The following is a 23028-nucleotide window of genomic DNA, read 5'->3' on the forward strand; positions in this document are numbered from 1 at the left end:
CACTTGACCCCCATTGCCTAGCCCTTACCACTCTTCTGCCTTGGAGCCAATACACAGTATTGACTCCAAGAGGGAAGGGAAGGACATAAAAAAATAATACTGAGTAGACTGGCAAAAGGAGTTCTGTTTTACATAGTATAGTTTCAGTGGACAATTAATTCAATATGTGGAAATTATGAAAAATAACATTTTTCATCTGGCCTGTCCATTCAATACAAAAGCTATGTGAATCCACCTAAGGAATATTTGCAGGCTTCCATTTATGTAAGTATGAAGCAGTTAGCATGCCAGTTACATCTAGATATGTATATACTTAGATTTAATCTAAGCATGATACATACCAGAACTTAATATCATCTTAGTTGTTTTTGTTTTACTTCTCATTGAAATGAAGATTTAATCTTTTTAATTAAAATGACAAAAATTGTACTTTTTTCTTTTTAAGATTAGGAATCAGCTTAATCAGGAACAGAACTCCAAACTTCAGCAGCAGAAGGATCTTTTAAATAAACGTAATATGGAGGTTGCTATGATGGATAAACGAATCAATGAACTCCGTGAGCGTCTTTATGGGAAAAAAATTCAGGCACGTCAAAAAGAAAACATTGCTGTAAGATAAACTTTCACAGAAGGCCCATCTCCAAATTACATAATTTTTTAAAATTTACCTCCTGCCTCTAAATAGTAAAAGTCATTAAAAAAAAATTCTCATTTGCCTTTTGTTGACTTAGGGAACAGAGTCAGGGAGCAAAGGTACCTAAAGGCAGTAAAGCATCATAAACCAATGGCTTAATAAATCTCCTGTGTTTCTCCTTCTCTGCACTAATTCTGACTCTTCTCCCCTCTGGTATCTGTCTCCCTCTTTCATTTGTTACTGGTGTTTTTTCCTTCCTCATGTTTCCTTCTATGACTGCCAGAAAACAAGGTGCCTGGAAGTAGCACTCATAGACTTTTTTGGCACTAAGGACCAGTTATTTTATTTTGATTTCTTCTGGTGTGGAGTAAGTGGAAAGAATTGCATATAGCAGAGAGTTAGTGACATCCAGGTCACCAATGCCTTTTCTCTTAGGAAAAGTACCTATAGGCCAGCCCCCATAAGCTTCTGCCATTTCTCTATGTACTAATCTATGCGTATCCATACAAACACGTTTCACAATATAAGTATGCTGCCAACAACAGAGTAGAGATGATGGATCTGCCACCAAGTCACTGTTTCCTTTTGGATTGGTGACTTGGCACTACTCTGGCTAGACAGGAAGTATAGAATGAGGGAAGAGTTTTGAGGAAGAAGATTCTCTTTGTTGTTGGCATTTCCATGGAGTCTACCCTCGTAATTCATGGCCTATTATTAAGTTGGCTGTTCTTTTAAGGGACACAAAGAAACCATCAACAGTTTTAGCATTTACACATTTGATTTTGATTTCCTTGACCAAGATTTATTCTTAAGATATCCTAGACTAAAACAATTCCTGAGTATTTTTGTCATGATAAAATGCCTTATATGTCATTAACCTTGGGGACATCCTAAAGAATCAACTGAGATGTACAAAGCTCCTCTTTGAGTAACTTCTCAGTATTCTGTCAAATAGAGTGACACCTCACTATAATGATGATACTTGTTACCTTAGAAATAGTATATAATTTTGCTAAGACTGAAATATAGTTAGTGTGTTGAGTCTTGGAGTGCCTCCAGAGAGGATAATCTATGCAAATTGATGCAAACAAAATTCACAATTTAAGTATGCTGCCAAAAACAGAGTAGAAATGAGGGCTTTTTTTTTTATGGTGAGGTATGCAAAATAGATTTTAATTGCCACTCATGGCTCCAAAGCAGTTGTCTAAAGTGTTAAATTTGGTCCCCTTCTCAAAACTAGTAGTTTGCTCCTTGAACAGGCAAAAGAACAATGTTGGTGTTGTTGGAGTCAGCTTCTATGGGTAAAGAGATTTTATTGATCTCGATATGTTTGTTCAAGTGGTTTCTGATGCTTTATGTGTCCTTTGCATGGGGACCAGGCATAGGGTTTGGGGAAGGGAGTGATGATTTTAACCTGTTAATTTGCAATGGCTTTCTTGATTCTTAAGTTGGTAAGCCTAAATTTGAAAAATAGATTTTTACCTTTTGCATCCAGAGTGAGAATTGTAGCTGAATTAGGTACAAACAGTATTGCATCAGCTTTTCCATTTGATGTTGACATCATTGGCCAAAAAATTTTATCAAAAGGATAGATTCTAATAATCAAGGGGATGCAAGTATTCCAAGTTACCATTTGAGATGCTACCGCTTCATGTAGTTTCTGTGGTCAGACACCTTTTCATTCACTTTTCAAATATATGACTAAAAGGGATTCTGTTTATTGTTAACTATAAATCAGAATGATGATTTGAGAAGTCAGTTGTTATCTAACAAATGTCTGATATCCTTTCATATATATTTCTGTGGTAATGTGACATCTTTGCTCAGTAGACAAGATAATTTATATCAAAGCAAAAAGATGCATGTTACTCAGGAAGTTGCCTGTTTACAACTCAGTAGCTGCCCAACGTCCACCCCAAATTCCCAGTTATACTAGTTTCTCTCACTGCCCCTCAATTTTGCTACTGAGACAAAGTTATGGATATAGACTGAATCAGATATGTGAAATATTTGTTAATAGTGTCAACTCAAAAAGTTACAACAATTAAAAGAAAAGATAAGTATCTATGGCATGTGGGAAAGAGAATGGAGGAAGGAAGAAAGGAAGAAAAGTTAGGAGCTTTGGTGTCCTGGATGAGTTAGTGGATGAGTATAGTACTAAAGACTATAAAAGTTAAAATGGATTGTCTACCTGCAAGATAAGCAAGGGAGCTACTGCCTTTTGTATATTATTGCCAGTTAACCCTTGCCCAAACTTAATGATTAGCTTCATGATTTGAGATATTTTTAAAATGTTCTCATTTTAGAAAAAAGATTTCACATCATTGGTTAATTTTTAACAGTCTTCTTATTTTAGATGATTGCTTTATTTTTCTTGTGGTTAATAATAGTGTCACTATCAAAAATTAACCTCTTACCATAGTCTCAACATGTATGTTCCTATTAATTTTTTTTTTAATTACCAGAAAATATGAGGTCAGAAAAATAGTTTTCATTTTTAGAGTGTTGATGCTTTGGGACCTTTCTTTTCAGAAACAGTTATGTCATTCAAATGGGATAGTAGTATTTTATTCTTTCATGATTTTGTTCATAAATGGTGGAGGATTTTGGGGTGGGGTTTGGCTGTAAATTGGATCTTACAAGAAAATCATAGATATTTGTGATAGACGATAGATGTTTAGTTCTTTTGTTAAGAAACATTGTCCAAATTTGGGTCAGTGGAGAGTTTTTAAAAAATTCATCTTTTTTTTTAAAAAAAGTACATTTTCAGAAGTTTTATTTCAACTTCCAGTCATCATAAGAATTCAAAAATGTAAGCAATAACTGGAATGCTAACAGAAAAATTAAAAAACAATAGGCAAAACCAGGTCATTATAAATTATTATAATTGTAACTATACACTTCTGTTACTGAACTTCTTTTTAAAGGGCATTTCCCATTGTAATTTACAGAAAGGAGGAATTTTAGTTTGTTTTATTGGATTTTATTCTTGTGTAAACTCTAATATGTTATTGATTACTACTTCTAGTATTTCTGGATTTATATGAATTCCTAAATAAGAAATGACCATTGTTAGTATGGGGAAGGTTCAAAATGAGAGTGATGGTTTCATATCAACTTATTATCTTGAATTTTTCTTAGCTCTGGCTTCACACCAGTCATTCTTCTTTTCTTTTCTTTTCTTTTCTTTTTTTAATATAGTTAAATCGAGTTAATGGAACAGCATCACCACAGTCATCCTTGAGTGCATCTGGGAGAATAGCAGCAGTGGGCCCTTATATACAAGTTCCTAGTGCTGGTAACTATTCTGTACCAGGTGACCCAATAAAGCCACAGTCTCTCACTATTGCTTCAAATGCAGGACATGGAAGATCAAAATCTGGTAAGTAGAATTGACCTCCTTATTGGGAACCACCTTGAAACTTTTTAAAAGTAAATAATCATACATCTATAAATGGAGGCCCAAATGGCATTTTCCATGTTCTTGATACTGAGGTTTATATTTCTTGGTTTGTGTTATCTATTAGCTGTGAAGTAGTGGACAGGATTATAGGATTTCAAGTCAGGAAGACTTGAGTTCAAATCCTATCCCAAATACTTATTAGCTATGTAACCCTAAGCAAGCCATCTAACTTCTTTGTAGCTTAGTTTCTTCTTTTGTATAATGAGATTGGGTTCAATGGTCTCTAAAGTCTCCTCTAGTTCTAAATTATGAATCTGTTATTCTTTTTTCTTTCCCTTGTTTTTCTCCATGGTTGGCTAGACTTCTGCATGCACATGGAACTGTCTGACATTTTAAACTAGATGATCAATAGATGTCTTAAACTCAGCATGTTACTATTATCTTTCCTCCTAAACCCATTCCCCCTGTCTCTCAGACTTATATCATTGAAGTCATCCTGAACTTCTCACTATCTCTCATTCTTCACAGCCACACTATGGATAAGACCTGTTGATTTCACCTTTGCCACATCTTTTGAATATGCTCCTTTCTCTCCTTTGACCATGCCATGCCTGAACTATTCCAATATGCTGCTGTTCTGGCTCAGTGGGTAGGGTGCCAGGCCCAGAGTTGGGAGAGACTGTGTTCATATCTGGCTTCAGACACTTCTTAGCTGTGTGACCCTGGGCAAGTCACTTAACTCCAATTGCCTAGCCCTTTTTTCTCTTCTGCTTTTAAACCAATACTTGAATTGATTTTATGACAAAAAAGAGGAATCTTAAAAAATATCCTACTGGTGGGTTTGCCTGCCGCAAGCCCCTCCCCAATCCAATTCAACTAACAAAGTGATTGTCTTAAAGCTTAAATCTGACCATGTCATCTGACTTAGTCAATTAACTCTGGTGATTTCCTTTCACCTCCAGAAGCAAATACAAAGTGCTTCATTTGGCATTTAAAGTTCTTTATGACCATGACTCTCCCTGCTTTTCAAGTCTTCTAAAACCATACTCCTCTCCATGTACTCTTTGCTTTAATGACACTGGCCTGTTCTGTGAATAAGACACTTTGTCTCTTCACTCAGGGCATTTTCTTTGGCCATCCCCTATGCCTTGAATTAACTTTCTCCTCCACTCTACCTATTGGCTTCTCTGGCTTGCTCACAACTAAAATCCCACCGGAAGCCTTCTCCAACCCCAATTCTAGTGCTTTCTCTGACTTGATTATAACTATTCGTCCTGTCCATCGTTTATTTGTACATATTTGTTTTTTGATGTCTCTTCTATTAGATGTGAACTGTTTGAAGGCAGAGACTATCCTTTGCTTCTCACTGCACACTGGTTATCACACATAGAAGACATTTAATAAATGTTTATTAGCTGTGTGCTTCTGAATTCATTCATTTGATAAGTATTCTATGAGTACCCTCTCTGTGTAAGAATCTGGCTTGGATGTTAAAGGAGACACAAAATGTACCAATACAGAGTCTCATTTCAGGAAACTTACAATGTAATAAAAGCAGAATAAGCATGTAAATAAATAGCTTATACAGTATAGAATATATTGAGTGCCTTAGCTAATCTGTGGGCATTCAGAAAGGGGAGAAACATCATGATGGAAGAGTGGAGATGAAAGAAAGCATTAGGAAGGAGATGGAACTAGATTTGGAAATCTCACTCTCCCAAATTTTTCCATGATTTTATTGCCTTGCTGAAAGTTTTCTATAATTTGTCCTTTGTTGTAATCCTTGTGGACTTCAGTGTTCACCTTGATGATCTCATTAACAACTCTATAACCTTATCCTCCATTCCACGTCAACTACATACTGACATGGTCATGTCTTAGATCTTGCCATCTTTTGAAATTTTTAGCAGTTGTTGTTCCAATCTTGATTAATAGACATCTCCTGCTTGCACTAATTTGACTCTTCCTCTTCATTGTGACTTCCAATCATTCTGATCCACCAAAACTTCATAGTTTTTTTTTCCATCATTCCCTCCCCCTCCACCCTCCCACTTCCCCTAGTTCATATGGAGCTTTGACTGGCAATCTTTCATTTTAATATTTACCAACCTAAAATTCCTTGGCCTTTGACTTTTCCTCATCACTAAATCTAATAACTTTTTTCAGGCCTCTTCCTCATTGATCTTTTTGTAGTATTAGAAATGTTATTCCATGCTTGCTTGATTTAAAAGACACTATATTCCCCAGGCCCTTCTATATTTCCAACTCTTCTCAGTTGTAGTACTTTAAATTAACTGTTTTCTAATGTTTTGTCCCTTCTTTCTTTCTCTCATCTCTCCCTTGGCAAATTTCCTCTTATTCCTATGGCTTCAACTTCTGTTTCTATGCAGATGATTGCAAGTCTATGTCTTCAGCCTCCTGAGTTTCCAGACATTCATTTCTAGCTTCTTGTAGGAACCATATCAAACTGGTTAGCATTTCTCCAAAACATGCTTCTCCTTCCAACTTGTCCTTTTCCTGTCAGTTCCACATTTGCTGTAGTTTCTGATGTTCAACTTTGGTATAATTTTTTCCTCTAAACTTTTTCCTACCTCTTATCCAAGCTATATTTCTATTTATTCTACTCATGTAATAGCTTTTGCATCCCTCCCTCATTTCTTCTCCCAGTTCCAACATTCTAGCATAAGACCTTGTATTATCTACCTATATATCTTCCTGATTCCATACTACTCTCTTGTCTAATATATCCTTCACAGTATTATCAGAATCTAATTTCCTGTCCATAGGCCTGACTATATGTCACTTTTCCTCAGATAACATCTATTGCACTAACTGCCTGTTTTGAGTAATATTCAGATCGTTCTGACATTCAAGGCCCTTTTCAACCTTTAAACACCCCCAGCTCTGCTGCTTATTCCACCTTCTATAATTTTTTGCGATAGCCTAATTGTGGTTTGTTCCCTCAAAACATCCTGCGTTTTCCCACCTCTGTGCCTAGAACATCTTTACCGTCTGAATTCCTACCTAACCTTTAAACTTGGTTACCTAAATGTTGCCTCCCAGTGTAGCCTTCCTTGATCTCATGATTTAATCAATTTTTTGCTCAAGGAGTACTATAAAACAGTAGATATTATAATAATGTCTTCAGCTTAGTCCTATTCCTCAATGAGAAGCTTCCTAAGAGAAGTATTTTAGACATATGTTATACCTTCCTAGTGAATTTGTGTTTGGTGACTACCATTTGTCAGTGCTTCTCAAACTTTTTGGTTTTGACTATTTTACACTTAAAAAAACAACAACAAAAAAAAAAACCCCTCTTATGTTTATTTTCAAATCAATGCATTAGGCAATAAGAGTTAAATGACTTGGCCAGGGTCCTGTAGCTCAGAAGTGATTGAGGTGGAGACTTCCAGGTAAACATGGTGGCAGTCTAGATGCAAGACTTTTCCTGTCTTCAGCACCCACCACTACTTCAAAAGACCAAAAAAACCAAATTCATATACACTATACACTACCTCAAAAGACCCAAAAAACTAAATTCATAAGAACAAAGGGATTCTATAGTAGGGTGCAGCATTGAAGGTCCGTGGGATTTGGGCATTTCCACACTATAACGGGGTGAAAAAGCTCCCATCAAAATGCAAGCTAATCTACCCTCCCCCATCCCACCTTCGGACCCAGAGTCAGAACTAGCATGCGCCAGAATCAGGGAGCGAAGGGCACCTCTAGAGTGAGTAAGGACCACCTCTAGGTCCTTGGGAGCTAAGACCACCAAAGATCTACCCCTAAGAACAACTACACCTGAAATCCCAGCAGACTGATGAGCTAAGACAATGGGCGCTCATGGGAAGATAACACAGAGAAGGGCAGCAAACAGTAGAAGCTGCGGAGACTCGAGCTTGCCTCAGGCAAAATCCTTGCTTCTTAACTCCATACACAGAAAGCCTGCCTGCCCATCTTACTCAGATTTCTGACAAAGGGAAGGTAAAACCTCCACAGTGATGGGGTGATGGCAAATTGTGCCCAGGAGCAACAACCTCCCTCCAAGAAAAATGGGAAGAAAGGATTGACCCTTGAAAATTTTTACGGAGGAAAAACCCAGGCTACAGAGGATATACAGGGGGAAATTCAAATAAACCCAAATCCTTCCAAAAAAAAAAGGAAATTGTCCACAAGCTCTTAAAGAATTTAAATTGGAGCTTATCAAAAAGATGGAAGCTTTCTGGTAAGAAAAGTGGGAAATAATTCAAAGAGAAAATAACAGTTTAAAGGACAAGAACCCCCAATTAGAGAAACAACTGAAAAGGAAAAGGAAAACCAGTCTTTAAAGACCAGAATTGGGCAACTGGAAGACAATGATCTTTCAAAACAGCAAGAATCAATAAAGCAAAGTCAAAAGACTGACAAAATAGAAGAAAACATAAAATATCTCACTGAGAAGATGACAGATCAGGAAAACAGATCAAGGAGAGACAATTTGATAATCATTGGTCTACCTGAAATGTCAGAAATAAACATAAATCTTGATATCATACTACAAGAAATCACCCAAGAAAACTGCCCTGATCTTCTTGAACATGGGGGCAAAATAGACATTGAAAGAGTTCATAGCATACCCTCTACACTAAATCCTCAAAAGACAACTCCCAGAAATGTAATTGTCAAATTCCAGAGCTTTCAAGCTACAGAGAAAATTTTCTACATGAAGCCAAAAAGAGACAATTCAGATACCAAGGAACACCAATCAGGATCACACAAGACCTGGCAGCTTCCACACTAAAGGACTACAAGGCTTAGAACATGATATTCATAAAGACAAGAGAATTGGGTCTTCAACCAAGGATTACCTGTCCATCAAAACTGACTATATACTTTCAGGGGAAAGTATGGGCATTCAACAAAATACAAGATTTCCAAGTATTAGTAAAGAAAAGACCAGAACTAAATGGAAAGATTGATATTCAAACACAAAGATCAAGAGAAACATGAAAAGGTAAATAAGAAATAGGGCGGGGGAAGCTGGGTGGCTCAGTGGATTGAGAGTCAGGCCTAGAGATGGGAGGTCCTAGGTTGAAATCTGGCCTCAGACAATTCCCAGCTATGTGACCCTGGGTAAGTCAATTGATCCCCATTGCCTAGCCCTTACCATTCTTCTGCCTTGGAGCCAATACACAGTATTGACTTCAAGATGGAAGGTAAGCGTTTTAGAAGGAAAAAAGAAAAGAGAGAGGGAAAAGGGGGAAAATGCCTTTTTTTTTTTTTAAAATTCAAACTCTTCTTTAAGGGCTACAATTAGATCAAATTATATATATTAACATATGGGGAAAATGTAACTCAAATCATATTCACTATTATAGTAATTAGAAGAATCATTCATAGGAAAAGATTCGGGCATTAAGGACTATGAGATTATATGCAAAAAAAGAAAAAGGGGGGATCGAAGATGGCACCAAGCAACACTTGAAGAAATAAAATAAATAGGATAATCTTGACCACACAAAGATATACATGGGAAGGAGAGGGGAAGAATACTCATAAGAAGGAGAGGAAGAGAGTAAAAAAAATAATGTTAAAAAAATATGCTACAGATCATTAAATTAGAGAAATTCCAAATTAAGTAACTCTGAAGTTCTACCTCATAACCAACAGATTGGAAAGGTGACAAAAATAGAAAATGGCAAATGTTGGAAGAGCTAATGGAAAAAAAGGGCATATTAATGTACTATTGGTGGAAATAATAATAATAATAATTTATTTAACAATTTATTTTATTAATAAAATTAAATAAATAATAAAAATAAAATAAATAAATAAAAAATAATAAATTGTTCCAGACATTCTGGAAAATAGTTTGGAACAATAACTCCAAGTTACTAAACTGTGCATAGGCTATGATCCGGTGATATCACTTCTAGGCTGATAACTCCAAAGCATTCTAGCAATGCTAGGGTTAGGAAGCCGATACAAAATATATTTATGGCAGCAATTTTTGTGGTAGCAAGAAATTAAGGGGTGCCCACCAATAAGGGAATGGCTGAATAAATTATGTATCTGCATATATGACCCAGATAAAATTGTTTATTATCTCTAAGAAGAGAAAAGGAAAGAAAGAAGGGAGAAAATTTGGATTTCAAAATTTCAAAAAATGTATGTTGAAAATTGTAATTTTCATGTAATTGGGAAGATAAAATACCTTTGGGAAAAAAAAAGAAATACACCTGAGGTGGGTAGATACTCATAAGGTTAGAATTAAATGTTGGAGCAAAACCTATTGGGCCTTAACTGATAGAAAGAAGGCAAGAGTTGCAATCATGATATCTGACAAAGCCAAAGTAAAAATAGATCTGATTAAAAGGGATAGGGAAGGTAAATATATCCTGATAAAAGGGAGTATAGACAATGAGTTAATATCAGTAATCATCATGTATGCCCCAAGTGGTATGGCATGCAAAGGAGAAACTAGTGAAATTCAAGGAGAAAATAGATAGTTAAACTATACTAGTGGGAGACCTGAACCTACCACTATTAAAGTTAGATAAACCAAATTAAAAAAATAAATAAGAAAGAAGTAAAAGATGTGAATGAAATCTTAGAAAAATTAGTTAATAAATATATGGAGAAAAATAAATAGGGACAAAAAGGAATATTCCTTCTTTTCAGCATCACATGGCACATTCACAAAGATTGACCATGTACTAGGTCATAAAAACATAGCAAACAAATGCATAAAAGTAGAAATAATAAATGCAACCTTTTCAGATCAAAACGCAATAAAAATAATGATCAGTAAGGGTATATGGAGCGCCAAATCAAAAATCAATTGAAAGTTAAATAATATGATTCTCCAAAATCAGTTAGAGAACAAATCAAAGAAACAATAATTTCATTGAAGAAAATTACAATGATGAGATATCCTTTCAAAATCTATGGGATGCAGCCAAAGCAGTACTCAGGAAAATTTATATCCTTGAGTTCATATTAGGGATGGCAGAGGTCAATGAATTGGATATGCAAATCAAAAAACTTGAAAGTGAACAAATTAAAATCCCCAGAAGAAAAATAAATTAGAGGTCCTAAAAATTAAGGGAGAAATCAATAAAATTGAAAGTGAAAGAACTATTGAACTAATAAAGACTAGAAGCTGGTATTTTGGAAAAAACAAGCAAAATAGACAAAGTACTGGTCAATCTAATAAAAAAAAAGGAAAGAAGAAAACCAAATTAACAGTATCATAGATGAAAAGGGAGACCTCACCTCCAATGAAGAGGAAATTAAGGCAAGCATTAAAATCTTTTTGCCCAGGGGGCAGCTGGGTAGCTCAGTGGATTGAGAGCCAGGCCTAGAGATGGGAGGTCCTAGGTTCAAATCTGGCCTCAGACAATTCCCAGCTGTGTCACCCTGGGCAAGTCACTTGACCCCCATTGCCTAGCCCATACCACTCTTCTGCCTTGGAGCCAATACACAGTATTGACTCCAAGACAGAAGGTAAGGGTTTAAAAAAAAAATCTTTTTGCCCAAATATATGGCAATAAATATGCCAATCTAGGTGATATGAATGTTTGTAAAAATATAAATTGATTAGATTGACAGAAGAAGAAATAGAATTCTTAAATCATCCCATATCAGAAAAAGAAATTGAACAAACCATCAACAAACTCCCTAAGAAAAAATCCCCAGGGCCTGATGGATTCGCAAGTGAATTCTATCAAACATTCAAAGAACAGCTAATCCCAATACTATATAAACTATTTGACTTAATAAGCAAAGAAGGTCTACCAAATTCCTTTTATGATACAAATATGGTATGTATTCCAAACCCAGGCAGCTCAAAAACAGTGAAAGAAAATTACAGACCAATCTCCTTAATGAACATAGATGCAAAAATCTTAAATAGGATACTAGCAAAAAGACTCCAGCAATGATCAGGAGGGTTATTCACTATGATCACGTAGGATTTATACTAGGAATAAAAGGATGGTTCAATATAAGGAAAACCATCCACATAATTGACCATATCAACAAGCAAACTAACAAAAATCACATGATTATCTCAATAGATGCAGAAAAAGCCTTTGACACAATACAACACCCATTCCTATTGAAAACACTGGAAAGTATAGGAATAGAAGGGTCTTTCCTAAAAATAATAAAAAGTATTTATCTAAAACCATCAGCGAACGTCTTTTACAACGGCAATAAACTAGATGCATTCCCAATAAGATCAGGAGGGAAACAAGGATGCCCATTATCACCTCTATTATTTAACATTGTACTAGAAACAATAGCAGTAGCAATTAGAGAAGAAAAAAGGAATTGAAGGTATTAAAATTGGCAATGAAGAGACCAAGCTATAACTCTCTTTGGATGATATGATGGTCTACTTAAAGAATCCTAGAGAATCGACTAAAAAGCTAGTGGAAATAACTTTAGCAAAGTTGCAGGATACAAAATAAACCCACATAAGTCATCATCAGCATTTCTATATATCTCCAACCCATCTCAGCAGCAAAAATTAGAAAGAAAAATTCCCTTTAAAATCACCCTAGACAATATAAAATACTTGGGAATCTATCTGCCAAGACAAACACAACTACAAAACAGTTTCCACACAATTAAAACTAGACCTAAACAATTGGAAAAACATTAACTACTCATGGGTGGGAGGAGGGTAACATAATAAAAATAACCATCCTACCAAAACTAAATTACTTATTTAGTGCCATACCTATTGAACTATCAAAAAATTTTTTTACTGAATTAGAAAAAACCATAACTAAGTTCATTTGGAAGAACAAAAGATCAAGGATATCCAGGGAAATAATGAAAAAAAAATGCGAAGGAAGGAGGACTTGCAGCCCCAGATCTCAAGGTATACCATAAAGCAATGCTCATCAAAACAATTTGGTATTGACTAAGAGACAGGAAGATCAATGGAATAGACTTGGGGTAAGTGACCTCAGGAAGTCAATCTATGACAATCCCAAAGATCCAAGTTTTTGTGACAAAAATCCATTATTTGATAAAAACTGCTGGGAAAATTGGAATACCATGTGGCAGAGATTAGGTTTGTATCAATATCTCACACTACACCAAGATAAACTTAGAATGGGTGAATGATTTGAATATAAAGAAGGAAACTAAGTAAATTAGGTGAACACAGAATAGTACACATGTCATACCTTTGGGAAAGGAAATTCAAAACCAAGGAAGACTTAGAAAAAGTCACAAAATGTAAAATCAATAATTTTGATTACAATAAATTTGTACAAATAAAACCAATGTAACCAAAATTAGAAGGGAAGTAACAAATTGGGAAAGAATCTTCATTACAAAAACCTCTGCGAAAGGTCTAATTACTCAAGTTTACAAAGAGATAATTGAATTATACAAGAAATCAATCCATTCTCCAATTGATAATGGGTAAGGGACACGGATAGGCAATTTTCAAAGAAATTAAAACTATTAAAAAGCACATGAGAAAGTGTTCTAAATTTCTTATAACCAGAGAAATGGAAAACAAAGCAACTCTGAGGTACTATCTCATACTGAACTGATTGGCTAACATGACAATAACGGGAAGTAATGAATACTGGAGGGGATGTGGCAAAGTCGGGATATTAATTCATTGCTGGTGGAGTTGTAAATTGATCCAATCATTCTGGAGGGCAATTTAGAACTATCTCGAAAGGGTATTAAAAGACTGCCCTTTGATCCAGCCATAACACTGCTGGGTTTATACCCCCAAAGAGATAAAATGGAAAAAAGACTTGTTTAAGAATATTCATAGCTGCACTCTTTGTGGTGGCCAAAAAATGGAAAATGATGGGATGCCCTTCAATTAGGGAATGGCTGAAAAAATTGGGGTATATGTTGGTGATGGAATACTATTGTGCTCAAAGGAATTATAAAGTGGAGGAATTCCATGTGAACTGAAACGACCTCCAGGAAGTGATGTAGAGTCTTGAGAAGAACCAGGAGAATCTTATACACAGAAACTGATACACTGTGGTACAATCGAATGTAATGGACTTCTCTAGAACTGATCTAGAACATTTCAAAAGGGTTTATGAGAAAGAACACTATCCACATTTAAAGGAGAAACTGTGGGAGCAGAAACACAGAAGAAAAACAACTGCTTGATTACATGGGCCAAGGGGGTTATGATAGGGGATATTGACACTAAAGGAACATTCTAAACATCAACAGCATGGAAATTGGTTCTGATCAACACACATGTAATACCCAGTGGAATTGTGCGTCGACAATGGGGAAGGGAGAGAGGAATAGAATATGAATTTTGTAACCAAGGAATAATGTTTGAAATTAACCAATTTTATTTATTTGAGCTGTATCTTTTGATATTTAACATGTTGGACATTAGTAGTAGTAGTAGTCTCTCGGTAACCGAGGATGACTATTGTCTTTGTGTGTTTTTGTGCACAAAGATACTTGTGCATGAAGATTTAAGTGGAAAAGCCGATGCACAGAGACAGTCCCACTCTCTCGGCGTTGGAAGCCTGGGTCCAGTGGCACGAAAAGTCATTACATCTGGAGACTTCCTCAGCTGCATTGGATGGCTGTGTTGTCTTTTGTGCTCCAACATGCCTTAAGCACTCCACAGTGCTTTGCTGCATTGCCATCTCAGCCATTGAACCTTCTTATTGGTTTCTTCCATCTGTTCCGCCGAAGCAGTCTTCACATGCTGGGTGAGCAAAGCCCTAGTTCACCAGGGGTCCACGACGGCCCAATGGCTACCCTCACAAGGTTTAGCCGGCCTGTTGAAGCCGTTGCCCGGGGTGTGGACATTAAAATGGATAAATTTAAATATTATTTGCTTATTAATTCATTATTAAAACAAGTTCACTACATGTTAAGGATATTTTTTTTTATGTAAAAGAAACTTCCAAAACCAAAAGAAATTAGTGGGAAGAGTGCGTTGTTTTACACATTATGCAGATTTCTATATAATGTCTGGCTTAAGAGGAGACTGCTAGAGTTTCATCTGCTTCTATTTTGTTTGTTGCAACACATTGTTTTGCTTGTAGTGTACTAAGAAAATTTGACTTCTCACAGATAGGTAGTTGGAAAAGGGAAAGGCATTTTAATAGGCAAGTAACAGGTTAGTATCATTAGGAATATATCTTTAACCTCTTTAGCATTAATCAATATCACCTACCTTCTTTTTTGGGATAATTTTTACTCTGAGTTTTTATTATATTCTCTTATGGGTTTGCTTCTACCTCTTTCGCATACTTCTCATTCTACTTCTCTCATTTTAAAACTATGGATTTGTATCCTTCAAACCTCATCCTGTGATTTCATCAGCTTATATTTCAGATAGATGAATTTTAGACCTAATGTATCTAGCTATAAAGAAACTCTCTCCTGAACTTCAGCCGTCATCCCAACTGCACACTAGACATTTCCAATTGGATTTCAGACTATCTGTCCAGAAGAGAACGCATTATCTCTTCCCCAAAACCTATCCATTTGACCTTCCCTGTTTCTGTCAAGGGCGTCACTATTTCTGTCACCTAGGTTTAAAACCTTCTATTCATTCCCAAGTCTTCCTCAACCCCCCACCACCACCCCCCACCCCCCGATATCTAGTTAGTTGCCAAGGCTCATAAAAAGTTATTTACCTGTATCTCTTGCATACATCCCCTTACTTTCAGGCCTCCTGTTCTCTCATCTGCGTAGCCATCTGTTAGATCTCCTTGTCTCGAGTTTTATACTCCCCCAGTGGATCATCCCAACAGCTGCCAAAGAGATGTTACTAAGGCACGGATTGTCTTTTGTTGCCTATCACAGTCTGGTTTTAGCCTTTCTTGACATTTATTGTGCATGTCTCCTTTTCGTGAACTCTATAGTCCAGTCAGACTGTCCTATTCCTTACAAATGACATTCAGTCTTTCATATTAATGGTTTTGCTTTTCACCCTGTTCTCAGAAGATACTCCCTCTTCACATGTTCTCCTTAGAAAGCTCAGCTCGAAGTGTCATCTAAATTACTCCCTCCTGGTCACCATTGATGTCCCATTCCATTACCACCACCCCTCCTCCCCCTCCCCTGGCCAATAACTTGAATTTATTTTTTCCTCTGATAAGTATAAATTACAAAATGTTTCCATATACCATGATGATGATACAGATTTACCATCACTAGACAGTATATACTGAGTTCTTTTCCCTACTGAAATTGATGGTTTTTATGTTGGTATGTTTCCATATTGCTTTTTTCCAGTTTCTAACTAATGTCTTACATTTGTGAAATAATTGGCAAGAGTAAAGTATATGATCATATGACTAGAATAAAGCCAAACTCTCCTATCCTGAGATATAACATCCGTGAGACATTGACCTTATTTGTGCTGTGCCCCAATTAGACACACAGAATCCAACTTTTACATGCAATTTCTTTGGATGCGCTATTCTGTATTTTGGAGAGTTCTCTTCCTTTAATAGAATATCAAAATTGCATTTATTTTGTGTAATTCCATTGGTTATCTCCAATTAAGTAACTATTTATAAAGTGCTTATTCTGTATAAATCACTATGCTAGATGCTTGGGCAAAGTTATGACACTTTCTTTGCTCTCAAAGACATTAATATTTTAATTTAATATTTTAATTTTAATTTTAAGAGTGTCTATGTGATAAGGAGAGTTGGGCATTTTTATGTGATAGCAACTAGTAAGTTATTTGTCTCTGATATCTTCTTGACTACAAATTTATCATTGTTTCTCTTTTCTTTAATAAATAAGGAAAATGCTGATGAAAGCTGGATCATTGCTTCTTCATGTCCCTCTATGGAGGAATAAAATACACACACAAAACACTTATAAGAAATATTATTTTGCATTTGTCCTTTAGAAGTTAATCACAAGACTTAAACTTTCTGTTGAGATTTGTGTAGTTTAGCAATCTTCTTAAAATATTGTTCATAGTAGTATGACTGGAAAGTCTTAGCTAAGTCCTTGACTAGTCATGAATGTAAGATAAGGAACTATTGTAATTAGGGGGCACTGGTTTCTGATTCTTGCTTTTTTGCCTCTTATATTATACAGATGGTCATAGTAAACACCAGGTGCCTAGTTCGTGGACAGTGTCAGATCTTGATGTTGGGCCTGACTACAAATCTTCCCATCATTCTGCAAACTCTGCAGTGCACTTTATAAACTGTATGTCAATCAGAGGATCTTGGGCAAGGCTTAGTCATCTTTAATGTGTACTAAATCAACAATCATTTTTCCTTTCTATTAAACTGATAAAAGTCTAGTACTCACTGAACCATGACAAGTTCTTAGAAATAAGTAAGAGCATATATATATATATATATGAAGTCTAGTGAAATTAAATTACCGGATAGGTTAGAAGCAAAGCAAACAAATTATGATAAGCAAATATGACTTAACTAAGTGAATATGGATATTGAAATAGAATAGAGATTTGCTTAGAAAGTAGGATTTGTTAACTTGAAATTAGGCTTTTCATGTGTCCTTGAGAGCAATTAGTAACTGGTAAAATCTTGTCAGCCTCATACATACAAATTATATTATTGTTCCTGATCCATTGAACTCTTCAGTTTATACCACAAAGTATGAAATAGAAATTTTGTTTAATACTTAATAACATTGTTATCTCTCATGTAGCTATCCAGGTGTAATAAAATATCATAAATAGCTAAATCATTGTTTCCTGAGAAGGAACCCTTAAAAAAATGGCCAGATGTTAATATTCTGCCATCCTGTAAATCTTTTCCCTGTGCTTTGCAGACTTTTTACTTGTTAGCTGGAACTATTTTGATTTGATCACTTCAGAATAATAATTACAGTTCTACTTGGATAAAAGCAAACATTTGTGATATATTTTCTGAACTAGGTACTACAAAGAATATTCCTGAACTTTGGGCACATAGGGAACATTTTGTATAATTAAACTCTGGATTTAGTCATTGATTTATTGAGCAAATATTAAGATTCTTTTATGTATAGAGCAATGTCCCTGAATTTTTGGAGCTCATCTAATGTATGAGAACATAACTAAAATATAGCAAATTCCCAAATTGAATGCTTTGTTACATCTGGAGGGAAATAGTTCAGAGCATGGACATTATGCTGAAAGTAATTATAGACAGCAAGCCAATATGAATGTTAAGCTTATATCCTCCATATGCCTTGTAACTTAATTCACAAAAGAAAAATTAACAGAATTATATGAAAGTACGGGGGATAACAATTATAGTAGAAAATTTCAATGCTCATCTTTCAGATTTGGACAAATATAAAGATAAACCGAGAACATATAAGAATGAATAAATTTCTTGAGAAACTGGAGCTAAAAGACTTATGGCATCTTCTGAATAGGATCATTAAAGAATATACCCATTTCTCAATACATAATGGAAATTTTACAAAAATTTACCATATTTTTATGATACTGAAATATTGCAAATAATGTGAAAAAGCAAAAAATGTAAATACTTCCTTTATAGCCCCCTGAGCAATAAAAATACTTTTTGGTTCAGGTGAATAAATAAGACACAGACCCGAAACGAAGACTTAATCATTAAATCTTAATGAGTGGGTCAAAGAACAAACTAGAAACAATTGAGAGTCACTAGAAAACAATAGTTATGAAAGAACATACCAAAATTTCTAAGATAGTCAAAACAGGGGAGAATTATAATAAGGGGAAAATTCCTAAAAACTATGTGTACATATGTATTATAAAAATAGAAAAAGGAATGAATTAGTGGCTTATGTATTTTTTAAAAATTAGCAAAGAAAACTCAATAAACACAAAAGAGGAGGTATTAAAAATAGAGTGGAAATAAATTAGAAACCAAAAGGACTATTGAAATCCTAGAAACAAAATTACAAATTGGTTCTTTTGAAAGATTACCAAAATTGCATACCCATTTAGCCAACCTGATTAAAAAGAAGAGCTGGAAAATTGGATTGTCAAAATAATAAATGAGGTGAAATCACAAAATGGAAAAAAAAAGAATGAACAGAATCTACTAAACAGTTACATGCTAACAAAACTAAGAAGATGAAAGGAGAATTATTTCCAAAAGTGTAAAATACTCATGCTAACAGAAAAGAAACATCATATACAGTGGAGATATAGTAGAAGCTTTTGCATTAAATACAGGAATAAAGCAAAGATTCCATCCTGTTGCTATTTGATATAGTTCTAGAAATGGTAACAAGAGCAATGACATATAATGAAGAAATTAAAGATGTGAAGATAAGTAAAGAGATAAAATATCTACATTTGCTGGTGGCATGATAGTTTACTTAGAAAATCCCAGGGAATCAACAGATACTAATTGAGACAATTAGTAGCTTCACTTAAGTTGAAGGTTACAAAATAATTTCTTAGAAATAAATAGTATTTCTGTCTTAACGATAACAAAATCCAAGAGGCCATAAATAATTCAAGGAAAATCCTGTTCAAAATAATTACAAAGTGCTTAAAGTATTTGGAAATCAATCTACCAAAGTACTACACAAAATACTTGCATAGGTTCAATTGCAAATTGGAGAACAACTTCAGTAGTTGGAGGAATCATCATTATTGGCATGACTCAGCCTTGCAAATATAATAAAACTGGTCATAATGTCAGTTAAATTTTACAGTTTTGTCAATGGGATAATACTGAACTTTATTGAACTTAATAAAACCAAATTCACTTTTAAGAAGAAAAGAGATTATTAAGAGGAAAGGGCTAGGAATGAACAGAGAATAGTAAAATCAGACCTCAAACTAGATAAAAGCAGCAATCAAAAAAACTATTTGGTATTGTTTTAAATAGGGAGGAGTAAATCAGTGGAACAGATTAGAACAGAGAGAATCAGAGAAAATGGACTCAATCATATGATGTTGTATAAACCAGAAAACTAAAATTATTTAGGAGAGAACTCTGATAAGAACTGCTGGGAAAACTAATGCATTCTGGTAGAAATTAGTCTTAGATCAACACTTCATACCATATGCCACAATATAGTCTTAACTATGAATGCAACCTTAATATTGAAGACCATGCCATTAAACAATTAGGTGAGAAGCCAATCGTGTCTTTCAGCAGCCATGGTGAGGAGATACATTCTTCACCAACATATAGAGGTAATTTTAGAAGATAAAATAGATAACTGATTATAGGAAATGGAAAGGCTTTTGCATAAATAAAGCTAATACAACTAGGATGAGAAGGGAAAGTCAAATGGGGAAAAAAAATCTTTGTACAAATTTCTCAGATACAAGTTTGGTATCTAAGTTATATTGACAACTAAAAAATCTACATAAAACCAAAAACACCCCAATAGATATGTGGACAGTGGATACTAACAATTCTCAAAATAATTAAAAACTATTAATAAACATATATGAATTGCTCCAAATTACTTATAATAGAAATGTCAATCAGAACATCTCTGAGTTTTTAACTCACATCCTATCTTTTTAACACCAGTGTCCTAAATAGTGATTCTATATGGATGGCTGTGAATCCTAGAACATCACAGTGTCAGAAGGATCAACATTACTCACAACCCCAAAAATAGTGAAAACTTGTATCATAGCAATAAATAGATAGTATATTACCAATGATGACCTGCATTTAAAAACTGTCTTGAAGATATGCAGAAAAAAAATTATGATTGGAAAAGCTAGTGGATGGGGTATGTAGTGAGAATGAGAAATAACAATGGACAGCCCAGATGGTATGCTGAGCACTTTGGGAATGTTAAGACTTAAGAGTAAAGTCACTAGTTCATTGCATAGATTTGAAGTTTCATAGAGGATAAGGCTAGTTCTTTTACAGAAGAGGAAGCATGGATGGATTGTAGCCTATAATGTTAGAAGGAGCATCTAGATGAATGATATCTAAGTCCTAGGGCCTTTAAAGTATTGAAGGAGCATACCATATTACTGAAACACTGTCATATCAACTCTTAATGTGTTCTTACATAAAAGCTTTTCTTTACATAAAAGGCAAATGGAAGGAGAGTTGTTTCACAGTTGAGAAACTAATCCTTCTCCATGGCTATTACTTCAAACTTAACTCATTAATGACTTTCCCAATCCTTCCCTCAAAATAATAACATGCTGTTAAATGAAGGAACAGAAATTTAAAACCACCCAACGCCTACTTACTTTAAATACACACATGAAGCATGTCATACCTCAGTTCTGTGTAGCCCTTAGCTTCTTCACACATATTGTTTACCTAGGAAATAGTAACCTACAATTACTTCCTGCTTTAAAGTTTACCCTTAACCTGGGCTTCTTCACTCAAGTATGAAACTTGGTTAGATAGAAGAATGTGAGTCAGAGACTTAAAACTGAAATCTTTCCTGTAACTTTCAAAGGCTCTTTAAGAATTTATATCCATGCCATAATGACTTTTATCATAGTTTGGAAAATATCATTTTTCTTTTTTTGTGGTGATTTTTAGTAAATTTCCTGAAAATTGGTGACTTGGGAATCCTCTCCACAATTACTCCTTTTAAATCATGTCATTCTTGAAGTGTTGATTGTTTCAAATAGAATTAATCTTAGGTCTTTTATGCCTAAAAATCGGGGGGACAACTAGAAATTACTTCATTGTATTGACATTTTCAACATGAGCATAACACCTGAAATCCCATTTGGAAATTTGGAATTGCTTTTCTCATATTCATCTTCATCAGTATTTTGTGTTTTTTAATGTATTTTTACCTATACTTTGTGGAGGGGGGAGAGGAGGTTGGTGGGCAGGGTGAGGAAGTGAAAGATTTCCTGAGGTAAGTAGAATTTTTCAGGTAAAGCACTTTTTTTACCTTCTACCTTTTTTAAAACCTCATTCTGTCTGTGATTTTCTGAAAATTTCAGTGCTAAAAAAGATCTGACTTTGTATTTCTATTTTATGAGTTAATATTTCTGAGATGACAGGGGCACCTAGGTAGCACAGTGGAAAGAATGCCGGGCCTGGAGTTAGGAGAATGTGGGTCCAAATCTGGCCTTAGACACTTCCTAGCTGTTACCCTGGGCAGTTCTCTTAACCCTGATTGCCTAGCCCCTCATTGGCAAAGCTGTGGCTTGCCTACACAGCCAGCACTCAAGGACATTTTTGCATGCCCCACCTCTCTGTCCATCCAATAAAAGCATGCATTTTCTTCCTTAACTCTCTCTGGTAATGGGGTTGGGGGTGGAGAGGCTCACAGCTTGAATTGGCCCTCTGGGCACTCAAACTAGGAAAAGGTTTAGTCAACCCCTTTTAGCTCTTCTGTCTAAAAACTGATATTAAGATAGAAAGGGTAAGGGTTTAAAAGAAAAGAAAAAAACATCGGCACACTAATAATTTGTGATATTGTCAGTCTGATTAAAAAAAAACAACATTTAAACCTAAGTTCATGCAGCATAATTCTTTCCAATATTTAATTAAGATAATGAATTGCCTGGTGTGCCTTAAGGGGGAGCAGTTTTGCTTTTTTCTGTCATATGCTTTGTATTTCTATCCTGGTGTTATTCCTATTTGGAATGAAATCATTATTTTAAATTATTATAATTACTTCATTAGAAATAATAACCATGGCTTGTCTTAAATATTCTTTTTTTTTTTAAGCTAATGATGGAAACTGGTCAGCACCAAAACAAACTTCTAACACTTCAATAAAACCAGTTCAGACAGCTAATGTGGAATGGAAGGAATCAGGCATGGATGGGGCTTTCAAGCAAGTGACGATATCAAGTCAGCCCCTGCCCTTGTCAGCTTTGGCAAACACTGAGAAGCCGGTATGCTCGTTTTCATGTTCATGTCAAAAGAAAACTTCATGTGTTGAGCTAACTTCTCAGAACATGTTAGTTGATTTTTTCCCCCCTTTAAATGAATGTATTTCCCAGGAATTATCCATATGTCAGATTGTGGCTTGTTTTCATATTACTTCATGTGCCTTCATACTTCATATGAGGATAATTGCTAAATCACTTCATATCTCTTCTGTTGTT

At 35.0% G+C, this 23028-nt stretch overlaps 1 protein-coding gene across 19 annotated transcripts in view; it reads left to right on the top strand.

The window, feature by feature from the left end:
• The window catches only part of PPP1R13B (protein phosphatase 1 regulatory subunit 13B), a 163880-nt gene that overhangs the window by 127949 nt on the left and 12903 nt on the right, over positions 1–23028 (top strand). For 8 of the 19 annotated variants that reach the window (XM_056811185.1, XM_007473485.3, XM_007473483.3 and 5 more), the window contains 4 exons: positions 446–610; positions 3836–4016; positions 17103–17216; positions 22646–22815. In XM_056811185.1, coding sequence (XP_056667163.1) covers positions 446–610; positions 3836–4016; positions 17103–17216; positions 22646–22815 — 630 coding nt within the window. The remainder of the gene's footprint in view (positions 1–445; positions 611–3835; positions 4017–17102; positions 17217–22645; positions 22816–23028) is intronic. The other 11 variants (XM_056811194.1, XM_056811195.1, XM_056811189.1 and 8 more) reach the window with 3 other exon arrangements.

Source organism: Monodelphis domestica, chromosome 1 (genome assembly GCF_027887165.1).
Source record: "Monodelphis domestica isolate mMonDom1 chromosome 1, mMonDom1.pri, whole genome shotgun sequence".
Lineage (NCBI taxonomy): Eukaryota > Metazoa > Chordata > Mammalia > Didelphimorphia > Didelphidae > Monodelphis > Monodelphis domestica.